This window comes from Scyliorhinus torazame, chromosome 12 (assembly GCF_047496885.1).
Source record: "Scyliorhinus torazame isolate Kashiwa2021f chromosome 12, sScyTor2.1, whole genome shotgun sequence".
Taxonomy (NCBI): domain Eukaryota; kingdom Metazoa; phylum Chordata; class Chondrichthyes; order Carcharhiniformes; family Scyliorhinidae; genus Scyliorhinus; species Scyliorhinus torazame.
The window spans coordinates 18,185,122-18,202,784 of NC_092718.1; the positions used below are offsets into that span (position 1 = coordinate 18,185,122).

General features: G+C 43.4%; 1 protein-coding gene and 1 long non-coding RNA gene across 6 annotated transcripts in view; one reads left to right on the top strand and one right to left on the bottom strand.

The window, feature by feature from the left end:
• Positions 1-3,890, bottom strand: part of LOC140387409 (uncharacterized) — a 38,893-nt gene extending 35,003 nt beyond the window's left edge. Inside the window, exon 1 of the long non-coding RNA XR_011933857.1 lies at positions 3,772-3,890. This is a non-coding gene — a long non-coding RNA (uncharacterized lncRNA). The remainder of the gene's footprint in view (positions 1-3,771) is intronic.
• LOC140387408 (D-glucuronyl C5-epimerase-like) overlaps positions 3,671-17,663 on the top strand; it is a 125,561-nt gene continuing 111,568 nt past the window's right edge. For 3 of the 5 annotated variants that reach the window (XM_072470484.1, XM_072470485.1, XM_072470483.1), the window contains exon 1: positions 4,371-4,667. Coding sequence is in view for 1 of the 5 variants with exons in the window: in XM_072470483.1 (XP_072326584.1) it covers positions 4,666-4,667 (2 nt within the window). In the remaining 4 variants the exon portion in view is untranslated. Of the gene's footprint in view, positions 3,783-4,370; positions 4,668-17,663 lie in introns of those variants that run through there. The other 2 variants (XM_072470486.1, XM_072470487.1) reach the window with 1 other exon arrangement.

Here is a 17,663-nt window from a genome sequence, read left to right on the forward strand (position 1 = left end):
TATAAGTTAACTCCCTTGATGACAATGATAAATGCAGATTGTTGTGTGGTACTGAACCATGCAGACCTGGAAGGTTGAAGATTCCATCCCTGTTATGTGCTGATTTAATTGAATGTTTCTGATCTGGGGCACTATAACTGATTTCAGCAACTCAGGGGTAGGATTGACAAAAAGAAAATCAACAAAAATCCTTTTCTCTGATTGTTAACCTGTGACCAAATGTTTCTGGATGCTGAGTGATGACATGATTGGCTGAGATTCCCTCCACTATCAAATACAACCATTATTTTGTTCAATTACTCCTCGATCGCTACAGATACTAATTATCTGAATTCCCAAGAAGAATGGTCCCTCAGGAAAAGTACTTGGGATAATTGTACAAGTCAGTATCTTCGGGAGAGATGGGGCAAAATAATTTGTTTATTTAATTTAAAAGAGAAAAATAAGATTATCAGATCCACCTTTAATGGGCATAATTTCTAAACGTTAATCATTTTGGATTTTGTTAATCTAGGAACGATATTCGCATACACATTAGGTCTACTTCTAACACCTTCTCATATGTGCTGACAATATCACAGATTAAAAAGCATAGAATATATTAATTCATTTCATTTGACTTTCAGTTTTAGCTCAGTGGTAGCAATATGAGTCTTTGAGGCAGAAGATTGTTGGTTCAAGTCCCACAACAGAGGCTTTATCACATAATCCAGGTTGACATTCCAGAACACCACTCAGGGAGTACAGCATTGTTGAACGTGTGTTTTTTTTGTGGATAAAATATTAAACTGAGGGCCCAGTAGATCATGACTGATCTGATTGTGGCTTTAAATCCACTTTCCTGCCTGCCCGATAATCCTTAACTGCCTTGTAAATTAAACACTATCTAACTCAACCCTCAATATATCCAATGACCTGCTCTCAGGTGGTTTGTAGGGCTGGAGAAGATTAGAGAATGGGAAGAGCAAGACAATGGAGAGATCTGAAAAAAAGGAGAAACATTTTTAAAGCGAGATTTTAACTGGGAGCCAGTGTAGGGCACCAAGCACTGGGATCATGGATGAATGGCATCTGGTTTGCGTTAGGATACAGACGAAAAGAGTTTTGGATGACCTCACATTTTCAGAGAATGATTGAACCTGGCAGGGTGCGCATTAGAAGGCATGGAAGAGGGTGTCAGCAGCAGTAAAGCGCCACTGATAATAATAATAATAATAATAATAATAATAATAATAATAATAATAATCGCTTATTGTCACAAGTAGGCATCAATGAAGTTACTGTGAAAAGCCCCTAATCACCACATTCCGGCGCCTGTCCGGGGAGGCCGATACGGGAATTGAACCCACGCTGCTGGCCTTGTTCTGCATTACAAGCCAGCTGTTTAGCCCACTGTGCTAAACCAGCCCCATGTGATGAAAGGTCACAGGGCCCAACAAGCTCACCACTTCACAGTCAATCATAAACAATAACATTGGAAAAGAGAAACTCTCCCTGGGGCAGCTTCTCTAGGACTGTCCGTGTTATTACAAATAAACAGTAATAAATAATAAAAATAATACGGGCCTTCTTTACAAGGCTTCACTTCTCCCTATCTTTAAAATCTCCTCCTGCCCTAATTTTAGTTTGAGAATCCCAATTTTAACCACTCCATCATTGGTGACCACACTTTCAGCCTCCTACATCCTCAGCTCCAGAATACAATCCATACATCTCTCTGCCTCACTACCCCCACTTTCTTTCTGTAAAATCTACCTCTTTGACCAAGTTTTGGGAAGCTGCCTTAATATCTCCTTATATTTTGTCTTATAATGCTCCTGCAAAGCACCTTAGGGCTTTTCAGCACCGCAAATCACTGAAATTAAAAACAGAAAATGCTGGAAAAACTCAGCTGGTCTGATACTGGCTCAGGCTTCTGTAAATAACAAAGCAGATATTTCACTGTGATTTAACAAATGCCAGCCCTCAAGTCAAACTTTATTTTGCTACTTTGAAGAGCCAGCATAGGCACAAAAGATCGAACAGCCTCCTTCTGTGCTGCAACCAGTCCGTGATTCTGTTTCATTACATTAAAGACGCTATGTACGTAGAAAAGCAAAATACTGCAGGTGCTGGAGATCTGAAATAAAAACAGAAAGCACTGCAAAAATGCAGGTCTGGCAGCATCGGTGGGAACAGGGTTAAAGTTTTAAGTCCAATATGACATACAAGTCGAAATAGAAGTCCAAAGATGTGCAGTTTAGCTGGGGATAGGGCAGGGGAGTGTGTCTGGGTTGGGTGCTTTTTCAGTGGGTTGGTGACGACTCAATGGGATGAATGGCTCCCTTCTGCACTGTAGGAATTCTATGGAACATAGAGCGGCACAGTGATTAGCACTGCTGCCTCACAGCGCCAGGGACCCGGGTTCAATTCCAACCTTGGGCGAGCATGTGGAGTTTGCACATTCTCCCTGTGTCTGCGTGGGTTTACTCTGGGTGCTCCGGTTCCTCCCACAGTCCAGAAATGTTAAGGTTAGGTGGATTGGCCATTGGCATTGACCAAAGGTTACATGGAGAGGCTGGGCCAAGGGTGTGGTGCCCTTTCAAAGGGTCGGTGTTTATTCAATGGGCCGAATGGCATCCTTCTGCAATGTAGAGATTGTATGATAATAATAATCTTTATTATTGTCACAAGTAGGCTTACATTAACAATGACATTTCTGTGAGAAGCCCCTAGTTGCCAAAGTACAGCGTCTGTTCGGGTACACCGAGGGAGAATTCAGAATGTCCAATTCACCTGACAGCATGTCTTTTGGGACTTGTGGGAGGAAATCAGAGCACGCAGAGGAAACCCACACAGACACGGGGAGAACGTGCAGACTCCGCAGACAGTGACCCAAGCCGGGAATCGAACCTGGGACCCTGGTGCTGTGAAGCAACAGAGCTAACCGTGCCGCCCAATATTCCTCTCTCCCAAATAAAAGCCTTGTTGACCAACTGTGAATTTCCAACGCAAGCTGTTTTTATTTCAGATTCCGAGCGCTGGCGCTGTTTTCTTTGCCAAGCCCGACCGCAACATAAACAACGAATGGCATCCTCTCGCTCGCACACAGACTTCAAGTGGGCACCAGGAAGACGCCCCCTTGTCTGTCTCATATTGCCCTCTGCTCTGACCAGATGCTGCCGGGCCAAGGGGCCGCACGCCTTCCCATTGGCCAGCTTGGCTGCGAGCCTTCCCATTGGCTAGCCAGGCCCCGCGCCTTCTCATTGGCCAGCCTGACCGGCGAATCAGCCGCCTCAGATCCCAGCCAGTGCCCTGCCTCCGGTGGACGTGGCGGACCGACCCCGCCCCCTTCCCTGGCCACCCCCATTCCCCAGCCGTGCCAGCACCACCCACCGGAGACAGTCCCCGCCCTCCGATTGGCTCGTTCCTTCCCCTCTCCCCCCCCCCCCGTGCCCGCCTCCCGCCCGGGGTCACCTGTCAATCACATTTTCCCCGCGTGACAGCGGCCGTTGGTCAAGTCAGGTTGAACCGCGGCTTTCCCACATACACAAAAACTAAAAGAACAGAAAACCCGCGGGGTTGTTGTGTCCCGGCCACAGCATCTTCCAGCCGGGGCGTCACTCATAAAATCCACCTTTATAAACCGACAGGTCCTCCGGGGGGGGGGGGGGGGGTGAGGAAAGAATGCGGTTTCGCCGCGATACACAAGCTTTTTATTTATATTTCAAGAGAAAAAACATGACGTGATAATCTTTTTTTCGTAAGAAGAGGATTGAATCTCTGGATTACCTTCGGTGCAGGTACGCGGTGTGACTGGAAGCGGTTTTCCGTCCCATTACTTTTATTTAACCCCCGTCTTGGACGCGAGGTGGGGGCTCCCGCGCGTCAACGGTTGGTTCTCTCTCTCCCCCCCCTCCCCCCCCCCGGCTGATTGGCTGGTTCGGGAAGGGGGGGGATGGGAGCGGTTGCGCGGCCTTCGGTTGGTCGGCCGGAATATCAATCAGTGGGCGGGGTTGGCTTCGCGGTCGCCAGTTGGTCCGCCCGGGTGTCAATCAGTGGGAGGGGATGGGCGGGGTTGGCCTCGCGGTCGCCGGTTGGTCGGCCTGGGTGTCAATCAGTGTTGGGGGGGTGGGCGGGATGGTTGCGCGACCGCCAATCAGGGAGGGGGGGGTGGGAACGTTTCGCTCCGCGGCCGCCGGTTGGTCGGCCCTGGTGCCAATCAGGGAGGGAGTGGGAACATTTCATTCCGCGGTCGCCGATTGGTCGGCCCGGGTGCCAAACTGGATGGGGGCGGGCGGACGTGGTTGGCTGCGCGGCCGCCGGTTGGTCAGCCCGGGTGTCAGTCAGGGCCGGCCAGCGCATGCGTGGCCGCTCTCCTCCTCCCCCTTCCGGGTGCCCGCCCGGGGATGTAGTTGGCGAGTGGCGTTCTCCTCCTCCTCCTCCTGCTGCCTGCTCTCGACCGGGCGGACGGAAAGGTGGCCATCCAGGGTAGAGTGTTGGGGGGAGCATTTGGCGTGCGGCCGCTTTCCGCTCACATCCCCACACTCTGTCCCTGAACATCTTCCACGTTTGCGGCGCCAGGAGGGATAACATGCCGGGAGGTGCTTCAAGTCAAACAAAAACCTGCCAGTGTCCAAACCGGTGCCTCTGTTGTGATGAGTGGAGCTGCCCCGCGGGACTGAAATGTAAGTCGCCTCCTTGTTGTTGCTGATATTAATCGCTGTGCCCATCGGCAGTAGTTCAAACCGCGATGTTGTCTCTTTCCCCTTTTCTCCAGTGGATAACGTACGGTGAGCGATGCTCGGCTTTAACCAGGGCAGCAGTTAGATTTTATTTTTTTGTGAGGGAGACGGTGCGTGTGGAATACCCAAACCTCCAAGTTTCGAAATCCTGCTCCAAACCACCCAGCGACCCTTTTATCTTAGCGAGGGTGTAACAGGTATGCCAACCCCAAGCCACTGCACAATAACAAGAAGGATTTTTTTGTTTTTGTTTGGTTCTGTTGAAAGTTCTCCGGGCCAGCAGAGTCCCTTTTGCCCAGTCCTCAATCCACACTCTGACCTTTCAAAAATTATCCCCCAGGTAAGAGTTGGAATGGGCAAAAAGGCTGAACTCTGATTTGAAAACGTTAGCTGGTAAATCTCAGGACTGCAGTGCGTGGATGATGCATCAACATTCACAGTTTTGCCCTGCCTGTATGTAAAACCCGTGGGCAAATTTAAAGGTTGTGCACTCGGTAAACTGCTGACAGTTTCCCTTAACAGTAACTACTCCATTACTTTGGTTTGATTAAAATAGAATATGCCAAAATGGTGTATTAAGGTGTGTGGGGTTATAACATTATCTAAGTTCCAACACAGCCATTCGCATTTCATTAGTACAGAACGAAACGTGTTAAATCTTTTGTTCAATGGTCATTTGAGCAATGTCAAAAATCCCAACAAATTCAACATTTTGACCTTGCAATGTTGTGATTTGGGATATGCATTTTGAAATGCATTAGGGTACGGTGTGATACATATTGATTGCAACTTGCACTGACTGTGGGAACAATTTGTGATGGTAAGGAGTGACGCACAAGAAGGTTATTCTTATAACGTTTAATCATATTTGCTTAAGTGCACTTTCTCTTATGTTTGCTGCTAAATATGCCTCTGGGTAATTCTGTTCGCAAAGTGATCATGGGCAGCTGTAATGTGGGGTATGTGAAGTATCCTCTGTATGGCAATTGTTCATTTAAATTTAGATCTGGCTAGAGAAGTATTGGGTGCAGATTAGTAAAGGAGGCATTCTCAACTTAATCATGGGCCATATTCTTACAAATTTGAAATGTAGTACATGCATTTACGTGCTCTACTTTGGAGATGAGTGATAAAGAAAGACTATCATTTCTGATTGGGAAATGGATAATCAGGTGTTCATATTCTTCGTGTGGGGAATGGGATTTTGTTCTATCTCTTCGTTGCGCTACATTCAATGCTGCAACAGGGAGGTTGTCAGTTTAAAGTGAAGCTTCATACACTACATTGCACATTTTTCATCCGCTCATCTTATCATAATATAGCATTAATTGTATTGAAGGGTTATCATGATTATTTGAAGGCAAGGCATTTGCCATAAGCTTTTAAATGCTTAAAATATATTTTTGGCTAAAGCGCTGGATGAATTGCATGATTTGAAAGATGTGGTTTAGATCATTACAACTCTCGCTGCATTGTGGTTTGCCTGACACAGTTTTTAGATAACTGATACCTAACACCAAATGCGTTTGGTTGACGGAATAACTTGAACGGACAAATTGAGTAAATCAATCTGTCCGCTATGTATATTCCATAAATGTTGTGATAATTGGGATTTTGCAAACACTTGTTTAAAATGTGGGTCACTTTTTGTATAAATGAATGTTGATTTATTAAAATTAGAAAGCTGTGCTTGGATAGTATGAGCATGCAAATCTTAGCAACCAAGCAATCAATATAAATTTATTCTGGAGTGGCATTAATGAGGTAATACATGTATCAATTCATTCCATCAATCCTTTTCACTTTTTTTTATACCTTGGTTGTGTTCAGTTGTATTTGGAATTTCTTGCTCCTTTTGAAGTAGTTGTTTCATATGTTCACTGCAAATGGGCTTATCAAAAAAAGGAATTTAAAAAATAGCTGGGCCATTGTCTATTTTCGTTCTCGTCTTCCTCTTGCAGTTTTTCAGAACTTAGTTTTGGATATGTATTTCTTTATGCGAGCCTGAAAATAAGCTTAGAACGTTGGGAGAAATTGATCTCGCACCTGCCTGGGCAGGTTGTTGTTTAAAAATGTGTGCGTGTTGGCACCTGTGCCTTAAATTTTTGTTCTGCTTATTTTTTCTGTGGATGACACTGGAGCAATACGTGTCAGTATATGCCCTGCGAACGTTGTGTCTGCATATAGGGGTGGCTGGATCCTTTCCCCAAAGGAGGTTGGTGAGCCATATCACTGATTTGTTGGAATTTATTTTTCTTACTTTACATTGTTGGAATATTTTTGCCGAGATAGAGTCTAAACTTTTAACCCCTGAGTTGCTAATCCAGTATTGTAACCATAACACTACCATACCCTACCTCCAATTCCTCTCCCTTTTTTAAAAGCACTTTAAACCCTGGTATATCCCAGGTAGCTTGTGTGAGGCAGTCAGAGTTTGATGCCAGGTAGACTGCTGGTGGTCTCTGGTGATAGTTTTTCCCTAGTTCTCTGTAAAAGCTTTTAGCACCTAATTTACTGCTTGAATACATAAGACCAATGCTTTTGTGGCATTTACAGTTTTCTAAATGCCCCTAAAAGCCAAGTTAGTGTAAAATCAAAACTAATTACTTTTTCTCTCACCGGCTCTCCTTCCCTTGTTCTGCATTAATAATTTAGATGGTTCTGCTTTCAACTAGTAAAAATCTCTGGAAGAGCTCTCGATCCAGGGTACAGTGTGCTTTCTAAATGTTTCCAAAGTTCCAAGATTTGAAGTGGCAGATTATTGTTTCTGCAAATGAAGAAGTTGAAGTTGTATAGTGTGTTTCGTGTCCTCAAGACATCAGAGAAATGTTTACATAACCAGTTATTTTGAGGTGCAGTCACCGATGTGTAGGTAAACATTGCAATAAATGCTGTCCTTGGCAGCGACACCCACACCCTCGGAACAAATTTAATTAAATTCCTTCCGTTTAAAATGGAACTGTCCTGAATAGTGAGATTTTAAAAACTTTTTTTGAATAGGAAAATGGGGCCTCTATTTTGTGCTTTCTGAAAACTGGGAGGGGGAACAGTTATTTACAAAAAAATGTGGAAGCTGCTTGCAGTTAAAGGTAGCATTTGAGAATCCATGCATTTTATTAACTTTTTTTTGTTGATGACCTTAATCTTCTGTGGATGGGTGACTGATTGGTGCAAGGTCTTAAAGTAGCTAGCCCTTTTCACTGTGCTTTTTAATGAGCTTATCCAATTACATCCATAGTGAACTGAAGCTTGTTCTATTGTGATTATTTTTCTCTTCACCCGAACGATTGCCTCTCATGGTAGTATTGAGATGGCTTAACATTTTGTTTAGTCCTTTCTGCGACTCAAAAAGATTTGAATAACTGTTAAGTGCCAAATTGCAGTAACTGGGTAGATTAAAGCGGCTTGTGATTTTGTACGTAATTTTTTCTGTCACATTGCAGGGCATGTTGTGAAGCCAGTACGGTACATTTTTCTTCTTGGTTTTAAGTACTGCTAATGAATTTCCACCATCACTAGCATATGAAGTGCTCTTATTGAACTGCCTCTCCTCGTTGGCACTGCCCTTTTCTATTTTCATTCCTGACAGTTCTAGAGTAGCCAACATGTCACCAGAAATGCCTCCATGCTCCCACCACCTTCTCCAGTATGTCCCACAATTCTTCTATCCCCGATCTACATTCTGCCTCTTAGCAGTTATCTGTAAGAATAGAGTTGACTTCCGCATGCATCAATGAAACACAGTTTTAACTCCGACTGCACTCCCTTGATTTTGACCCTGAACTTGGCTTCCGATCTCCAATCCAAGCCATCACTAATTTCCACCATTATCGCCATTTGTGAAAAATTGCTTTTCTGCAAGAAAATTGTGAAAGCTCCCCTTTTGAATACAGTTAATTATATCACTGATTGAGCATTTGGCCACACCTCATCTCATCAGTTTTTTTTCTGGATTATGTCATAATACATATTTTGGAGAACAGTGGCTTAACCAGGAGGAATTTTTCTAATTCACTCATGGACTGTGGATGTTCCTGGCACGGAATTGCCCCTGAGAAGGTGGCGATGAGTTGCCTTGGACTGCTGTAGTCCGTGTAGTGTTGGTCCACCCACAGTGCTCTTAGGAAAGGAGTTCCAGGATCTTGACCCGGTGAAGGAATGACTATATAAATGCTGGACCATTATGCCCAACTTAGTTGCCAGGGATTGTATTCACCGGACTATCGTATAAATTGTGTTAACATTACTGTTAAACGTTAATGAGGACTGTTCTGGGCCATTACAAGATCAAAAGCAAAAGTTGTAGTTTAAAAAAAAAAAAAAACTGATTCCAGTGTTTCATTTTTGTAATTCTAATCAAATACAATCATGGCTAATCTCATCTCGGCCCCAAACCCACTTTCCCACCTGTTCTCCATAACCTTTCAACCCATTACTAATTGAAAATCTGTCTTCTCTAATCCTCAAATTTACTCAATGTCCCGCCATCCACTACTGAATTCGACAGATTCACAGCCCTTGGAGAGAAGTAATTTGTTCTCATCTCTGTTTAAATCTGCGACCCCTTATCTTAAAGCTGCGACCTCTCGGTTGATTTACCTGTTTTCATCTATCCACTGTAAATTATCTTAGCCAATTCTCGTTATTTTGAATACTAGTTACTTCCAGACAGGTTATATGAGATGATGAGCATTGTGGTTAGCACCGCTGCCTCACCCAGATCCCAGGTTCGATCCCAGCTCTGGGTCACTGTCCGTGTGGAGTTTTCACATTCTCCCCGTGTTTGCGTGGGTTTCGCCCCCACAACCCAAAGATGTGCAGGTTAGGTGGATTGACCACACTAAATTGCCCCTTAATTGGAAAAAATGAATTGGGTACTCTAAATTTATTTTTAAAAATGTTAGATGATGAGGAAACCGACAGATGTGCAGGCTTTTGTATGGGATGTTTCCTTTAGCAAAGTTTATCATACTATAAATGCTTTTTAAGTTGATCTGTGGAAAAGGCGCTTATTCCCCCAACCCACGAACTTCAAACACATTCAATCACTCAAATATGCAAGATCTCCCAATCGACTGTAGCTTTTGGAAAACAAATGTCTGTAGCTATTTTGGCTTCGGGGATGGAATATTTTAGAACATGAATGAAAATGGTTTATTGTCACAAGTAGGCTTCAAATGAACTTACTGTGAAAAGCCCCTAGTCGCCACATTCCGGCGCCTGTTCGGGGAGGCTGGTACGGGAACAGTACAGCACAGTACAGGCCCTTCAGCCCACGATGTTGTACCGACCGTATATCCGGGGCTGTATTAAACGGGCTGTTTAGCACAGGGCTAAATCGCTGGCTTTGAAAGCAGACCAAGGCAGGCCAGCAGCACGGTTCAATTCCCGTAACAGCCTCCCCAAACAGGTGCCGGAATGTGGCGACTAGGGGCTTTTCACAGTAACTTCATTTGAAGCCTACTTGTGACAATAAGCGATTTTCATTTCATTTCATATTTTCATTTCATCCTAATCTAAGATCAACCTAACCTACACTCCTTCAATTTACTGCTGTCCAAGTGCTTATCTAAGTCGCTTAAATGTCCCTAATGACTCTGACTCCACCACCTCTGCTGGCAGTGCATTCCACACACCCACCACTCTGTGTATAAAAAAAAAAAAAAACATACCTCTGACATCTCCCCTATACCTTCCTCCAATCACCTTAAAATGATATCCCCTCATGACAGCCATTTCCACCCTGGTGAAAAGTCTCTGGTTATCCACGCCTCTCATCACCTTGTACACCTCTGTCAAGTCAGACTGGGCAGCACGGTAGCATTGTGGATAGCACAATTGCTTCACAGCTCCAGGGTCCCAGGTTCGATTCCGGCTTGGTTCACTGTCTGTGTGGAGTCTGCATATCCTCCCCGTGTGTGCGTGGGTTTCCTCCGGGTGCTCCGGTTTCCTCCCACAGTCCAAAGATGTGCAGGTTAAGTGGATTGGCCTTGCTAAATTGCCGTTAGTGTCCAAAATTGCCCTTCGTGTTGGGTGGGGTTACTGGGTTATGGGGATAGGGTGGAGGTGTTGACCTTGGGTAGGGTGCTCTTTCCAGGAGCCGGCGCAGACTCGATGGGCCGAATGGCCTCCTTCTGCACTCTAAATTCTATGATAAGTCACCTCTCTGCCTTCTTCGCTCTAGTGAGAAAAGCCCTAGATCCCTCAGCCTTTCTTCATAAGGCATGCTCTCCAGTCCAGGCAGCATCCTGGTAAATTTCCTCTGTACCCTCTCCAAAGCATGCACATCCTTCCTATAATGAGGCGACCAGAACTGGACACAATATTCCAAGTGTGGTCTAACTAGGGTTTTATAAAGCTGCAGCAAAACCTCGCGGCTCTTAAACTCAATTCCCCTGTTAATGAAAGCCAACACACTATATGCCTTCTTTTCTGGTTGATATGCAAAGGATTAAATCTGTGATCCAATAACAATTATGTATATTTAACTTATTTTAATGTGTACGTCCCTTGCAGTGTTCTGGGACAAATTTAATCTTGGGATAACCTTTTCAAACAATGCCACTTTTATTGTACAGGTAAGTTCCATTGTATTAAAATGGTTGACAGGTTGGAGGGTTCATTTGATGTGCATGGCATGTACAAAGCTAAAATGTGAGGCTGCTCTTGAAATATCAAGTGTCTTAACAATCGGGCGTTTCATTTTTTTTTTTTTGAAAGGCCTTTAGAGTGGTTCTAAGCTTTGTGGAAGACCTGATGGCACTTGGCAAATACTCACTACTTATTTCCATAAACCACAGCAGTATAAAATATATCTGCCATGGAGAAACAATTAATTACAATGAAAAAACTACCTTCTGATTTCTCAAATGTTCAAACATATATTATTTTTTAAAATTTGGAGTACCCAATTATTTTTTTTTTCAATTAAGGGGCAATTTTATCATGGCCAATTCACCTAGCCTGCACATCTTTGGGTTGTGAGGGTGAGACCCACACAGACACGGGGAGAATGTGCAAACTCCACGGGCCGGGATCGAACCCTGGTCCTCGGTGCGGCAGCAGTGCTAACCACTGTGCAGCCGTGCTGGCCTATGATATATCAATGCTAACTAAAAGAAGATCACTTGGCTATTTAGTGCTTGCAAATATTGAAAACCATGCAAGTAGAAAGGTCTTTTTCGATGGGTTCTATGGAAATGCTAGCTACTTTTTAAAATCTTTCATTAATTCAGTTATACTGCATAAAGGTTTAGTTCAACTATGCTAGGGCAGAGACAGTGGTAATTGATGAATGAAAACCGCATTTGATAAACTCTTGGGTAGTTTACATCCTACTGCACAACCTAGAAATGCTAGTTAACAATCACCTAAACTTTGTTTTTAGAGTTTTAGCTGGTGCTGGAAGTGAGCTACTTAAATGGTCAATGCAACATTCTTCACCAGAAAGTTGTGAATGTATGACACTCAAAATTGGTTTACGTCAGTTGGCTGAAACTAGTAGATTGATTGTGTGCACTGTAGTGTGCTGTTCAGGGTAATAGTGTCTAAGTTGACATTATCTTTATCCTCAAATTGCTGGAACATTTTATGTAAAACAAACTATGGTGCAACATAGTAAAGGTGGCTCCAATTAACGGATGCATACATGGTTTAGGTAATACAGCAGATGGCTACATTTTAGAGTATAGCCCAAACAAAACAAAACCTAGTATTTATAACAAACTGCAAAGTGGTGCTTTTCATGTAAAGAAATATTTCAAAGCACTTTTACAGGAGGAAGCAGTGGAGACCAACCAACTTGATGTAAGTGGAAGTTTATGGAAATGACTGAACGTGTTTGCAATAAAATATGTTTTTCTTAGCTTTAACAAAAAGTGTGAAAATAGGTCACAAGTTGAGACTTGGGGAAAATGATTGTACAAAGCTATGATGCCACAGGCTACTGACTCCATGGTGGTGGAGTTGATGATCTCACCATAAGTCAACTGTGAACAAATGCAGCTGGAATGAAGTGCTTCAGCAGGGCATGGAGGAATTTGAAACACGAGACCTAGAGCCAGTGATCAATAGGACAAAGATAGTGGAAATTTGTATGTGTTGCCATGTGTAGGTGAAAAGATGGGACTGGTCAGAGCAGCTTGAGAGAAATCGGGTTTTCTGGTCCCAAAGTTGGTGATTTAGGGTTGTAAGCGGAGTGCCATTGAGTTGGAAGTGAATGATTTTGCAAATAGACTCTGTCACATTTGAAGTTTAACTTGGAGTTGTATGGATGTTGAGTGAACACTTGTAGATTTAATTTTAAGTGAGCATTTGGGGAGGGTGAAGCAATCAGTCAGTGAGCTGGAGAACATATAACGTTTTAAACATTGCTGAATTTCAGAAAACACTTGTGTCTGAACTTGTTAGTGATTGATGCCAAAAATGTTTTCGCAGTTTGATCAATCACGTTCCTCCAGATCTTGTCTTTTCCTTATTCATTTAAACTAGCTTTCTCTGTATAATTAAATACTTTTATTTTCAAGTACTATAACATTTCAGAGATAAAACAACTGTTTTTTTTTAAGTGTACTTGGTTGAATCACTGCATTGTTTTCAAATGTTTGCAAGGCTGCACATTGGTAGTTTGGAGTTCCTTGGCAGAGTTGCAAGTGCTTGGTTGGTATTGAAGAGGCAACAAGAAGGAACAAGAAGTAGTGTGAGTCTGTAGAACGTGAGCACAGGTTATTTCCTACAGTTTTCCAGCTCTACTTGTTCCTAAACTTCTTTCTGTTATGGTTTTCAACTGCACAGAAGAGTGAGATCCGGTCTAGATTTAGACGGATTGTCTCCTGTTTGCTGTGCCTGAAAAATGAACTTCTGTCATAATGAGCATGGGCCTTCAGAACACAACCAGTTGGCAATTCAGAGAAGGCTGATGTATAAAGTACAGAATGTTCAGGTGAAGTAGAGACCTATCTTCTAAAACTGTGACAGAAGCACATGTGTTGAGGGCATGTATAAAGGGGAAAGTCTTGTGCAGTGGCTAGTGCCCCTGCCAATGAATGAGAAGCTCTGAATTTGAGTCCTACCCAAGATCTTGTTGGCCAAGGAAGATGCATTCATAACCTGGCTGAACAGGTTGATTTTCAACCTGCAAACCCTTTGAACACATGCTGATGCCAGGAAGTGGGAGGGATTTCTGGTCAACCTTGTGATAGAAAGAAAGTCTCCATCATCACTATTCGTAGCTCCAGACTACAACATGCATGTAAAAGTATGCGTTGCCACAACAGTTATACACCACTACCATTTCATTGTTAAGAAAACAAACGTTGCCACAACAGTCACACACCACTACCATTTCATTGTTAAGAAAACAAAGGTAGTTTTAAAGGATTTACATTTGTATTGGTAAACATTAGAAGGAAGGTATAGTTTTAAGTGGGTTTAATTTAATATTTGTGTGCCTGGAAAGGTGAAACATATTCAGAGTGGATTTAGATGTATTGTCACGCGTACTGAGGTACAGTGAAAAGTATTGTGTGTACAGTCCAGATAGATCATACACGAAAAACATAGACATACGATCAATACATAATGTAAATACATAGACATCAGTTGAACCATACAGAGTATAGTGCTACAACTGTAGAGAAGATGCATAGAAACATCAGTTCAGTCCATAAGAGGGCCATTCAGGAATCTGCTAACAGTAGGGAAGAAGCTGTTGAATCTGTTGGTGTGTGTTCTCAAACTTTTGTGCCTTCTGCCCAATGGAAGAGCGAATAATCCGGATGGGAGGGGTCTTTGATTATGCTGCCTGCTTTCCCAAGGCAGTGGGAAACGTAGCCAGAGTCAATGGATGGGAGACCGGTTCGGCGATGGACTGTGCTGTGTTCCCGACTCTCTGTAATTTCTTACGGTCTTGGGCCGAGCAGTTGCCATACCAAGCTGTGATGCAGTCAGATAGGATGCTTTCTATGGTGCATCTATGGAAATTGGTGGTCATTGTGGACATGCCAAATTTCCTGAGGAAGTATTAGATGCTGTTGTGCTTTCATGGTTGTAGCGTTATTGTGGGTGGACCAGGACAGATTGTTGGTGATGTTTACAGCGAGGAATTGGAAGCTGTCGACCATCTCCACCACGGCACCATTGATGTAGACGGGGCGTGTATGACTCTTTGCTTCCTGAAGTCGATGACCAGATCCTTAGTTTTGCTGACATTGAGGGAGATATTGTTGTCATTGCATCATGCCACTAAGTTCTCCATCTTCCTCCTGTACTCTGACTCATCGTTGTTTGAGATCTGACCCCAAAAGCGTGCTGTTAGGTAATTTGGATATTCTGAATTCTCCCTCTATGTACCCGAACAGGCGCCGGAATGCTGCGACTAGGGGCTTGTCACAGGAACTTCATTGAAGTGTTAATATATACCCGTAACCCTACAACCCCACCTAACTTGCTCATCCCTGGACACCAAGGGCAATTTAGCACGGCCAAGCCACTTAATCTGCTTATCTTTGTACTGTGGGAGGAAACCCATGCAGACACAGGGAGAATGTCTGTATGGAATTTGCACAATCACCCGAGGTTGGAATCGAACCTGGGTCCCTGGCGCCTTCATGCAATCTATTTTTAAATTATTAATTTAATAAAAATATTTGCTGCCTTGGTATGGTCATTTTAGACGTTTGATGTCTTCTATTTTTACAAAATCTTTCAATTGTGCTTTTTTGACAAGATTCTCAATGTAATACTGGTGGTTAATGTTTTGTAGTCGACTTGTGCATGTCTGTTGCGTATTTATAACATTCTAGCAAGACTGAACAGGGTAGATGTTCCCGATGTTGGGGTGTCCAGAACCAGGGGTCACAATCTGAGGATAAGGGATAGACCATTTAGGACAGTGATGAGGAAACATTTCTTCACCCGGAGAATAGTTGGCCTATGGAACTCACTATCATGGAAAGCAGCTGAGGCCAAAACATTGTATGTTTTCAAGGAGCAGTTAGATATGGCACTGCGGGCGAAGAGGATATTTGGGGCGGGGGGGGGGGGTCCAGCCGTTGAGTTGGATGATCAGCCAGGATCATAATGAATGGCGAAGCAGGCAGAATAGTCTCCTCTATTTTCTGTTTCTATATGATTAAATAAATAAGGAATGTTCAGGATACTGATGAATATTCTTGGTGGACGTCTGCATTATTGTGAGGACATCTGAAATTTAAATGAAATTCTGTGGTGGAGAGTAACTTTCCAATTTCCAGTTTAATTGAATCCAAATAATCTATTATTCATTTTACAATTTGCACAAAAGTGGAACTTTTCTATACTTGAAATATCCTAAAATAGAGTAATGTGACTGGATGTTTCGGTAGATTCGTTTGGGACTGAACAGGTAACTGTACTCTGAAATTATATGGATGGCTGCAAAGTACAAACAATGATGCAGTTGGGATCTTTGGGATGGAGTAGAGAGAGCTTTACTTAAATGCATTTAATCTATCCGTGTGCTTGTTGCTGACATGGGATACAAACCTGTTCAATTCACTCATGCAGATATCTTTCTAAATGCAAAGTTCTTCAGTATATAATGTAAAAGAAAGCTTTAGTTATGCAACAATTATGAAAGTGCTCAATATTGGACAACCTAGAAGTGCCGGGTTGGCATTGTCCAGGTTTCTGGGCTTCCCATCACTAAGACTGTCTACTTTCACCCCAGTAACATTGCTGAACTTTGTCCGTGCCTCAGCACATCTGCTGCTGGAGCCCACATGCCGTTGTTAGCTCTGCTTAACTGTTCAACACATTCCTAGCTGGCCTCCCATGTTTTGCCTTCTGTGAACTTGAGGCGACCTTAACTTGTGTCAGGTCCTATTCACCTGTCTGTACTCGCTGACCTACATTGGATCCCAGTTAAACAAAACCATAGTTTCAAAATTCTCATCCTTGTTTTCAATTCATCCACAGTCCCCACCCCTTTCCCCAACTCTGATAATTTCTCCAATCTCCTGCAGGTCTACACCACCTCAGAGGCACCTGCACTCCTCAAGTTCTGACCTCTTGAACATCCCCGATTTTTAATCTCACCTCTTGACTCCCCAAAGTCTTTCAATCATTTACATGGCCTAAGTCAGGAGCACAATGGGAAACGCTCCACTTGACTGAAGGAGTGCAGCTCCAACAACACAAGCTCAACACCATTCAGCATAAAACCGCTTGCTTGATTGACATCCCATCCACCACTGTATACATTTGTTCCCAGCACTGCTGGCTACACCATGGTTATAGTGTGCATCATCTACAAGGTGCCTTGCAGCAATTTATCAAGGCTACTTGATAGCATTTCCCAAGCTCGTGACCTACATTACCTGGAAGAACACATGTGACAGGTCCATGAGTATTCCACTGCCTCCAGGTCATACGCCTTCCTGACTTGGAAACATGCTGCCATTCATTTATTGATGCTGTGAAAATCCTCATTTAAAAAATTTAAGACCCTCCTTAAAACCTACCTTTGATCAAACCATTGATCATCTGCCCTAATATTTCCTTATGTAACTCAATGTTAAATTCAGTTTTATAATGCTCTTATCGAGTACCATAGGATGTTTTTCTATATTAACACCAATTAGTGGCCTTTTCTTTGTGAATTTATTGCATGAACAAAAGTATGCGTAGGACCTGATGAGTCCGAAGTGATCAGGAGTAAACCGTGGGCAGCACATTAGCACAGTGGCTTCACAGTTCCAGGGTCCCAGGTTTGATTCCTGGCTTGGGTCACTGTCTGCGGAGTCTGCACATTCTCCCTGTGACTGCATGGGTTGTCTCCGGGTGCTCCGGTTTCCTCCCACATTCCAAAGATGTGCAGGTTAGGCGGATTGGCTATGCTAAATTGCCCTTGGTGTCCGAAAAAATGGGTGCAGACTTGAAGGGCTGAATGGCCTCCTTCTG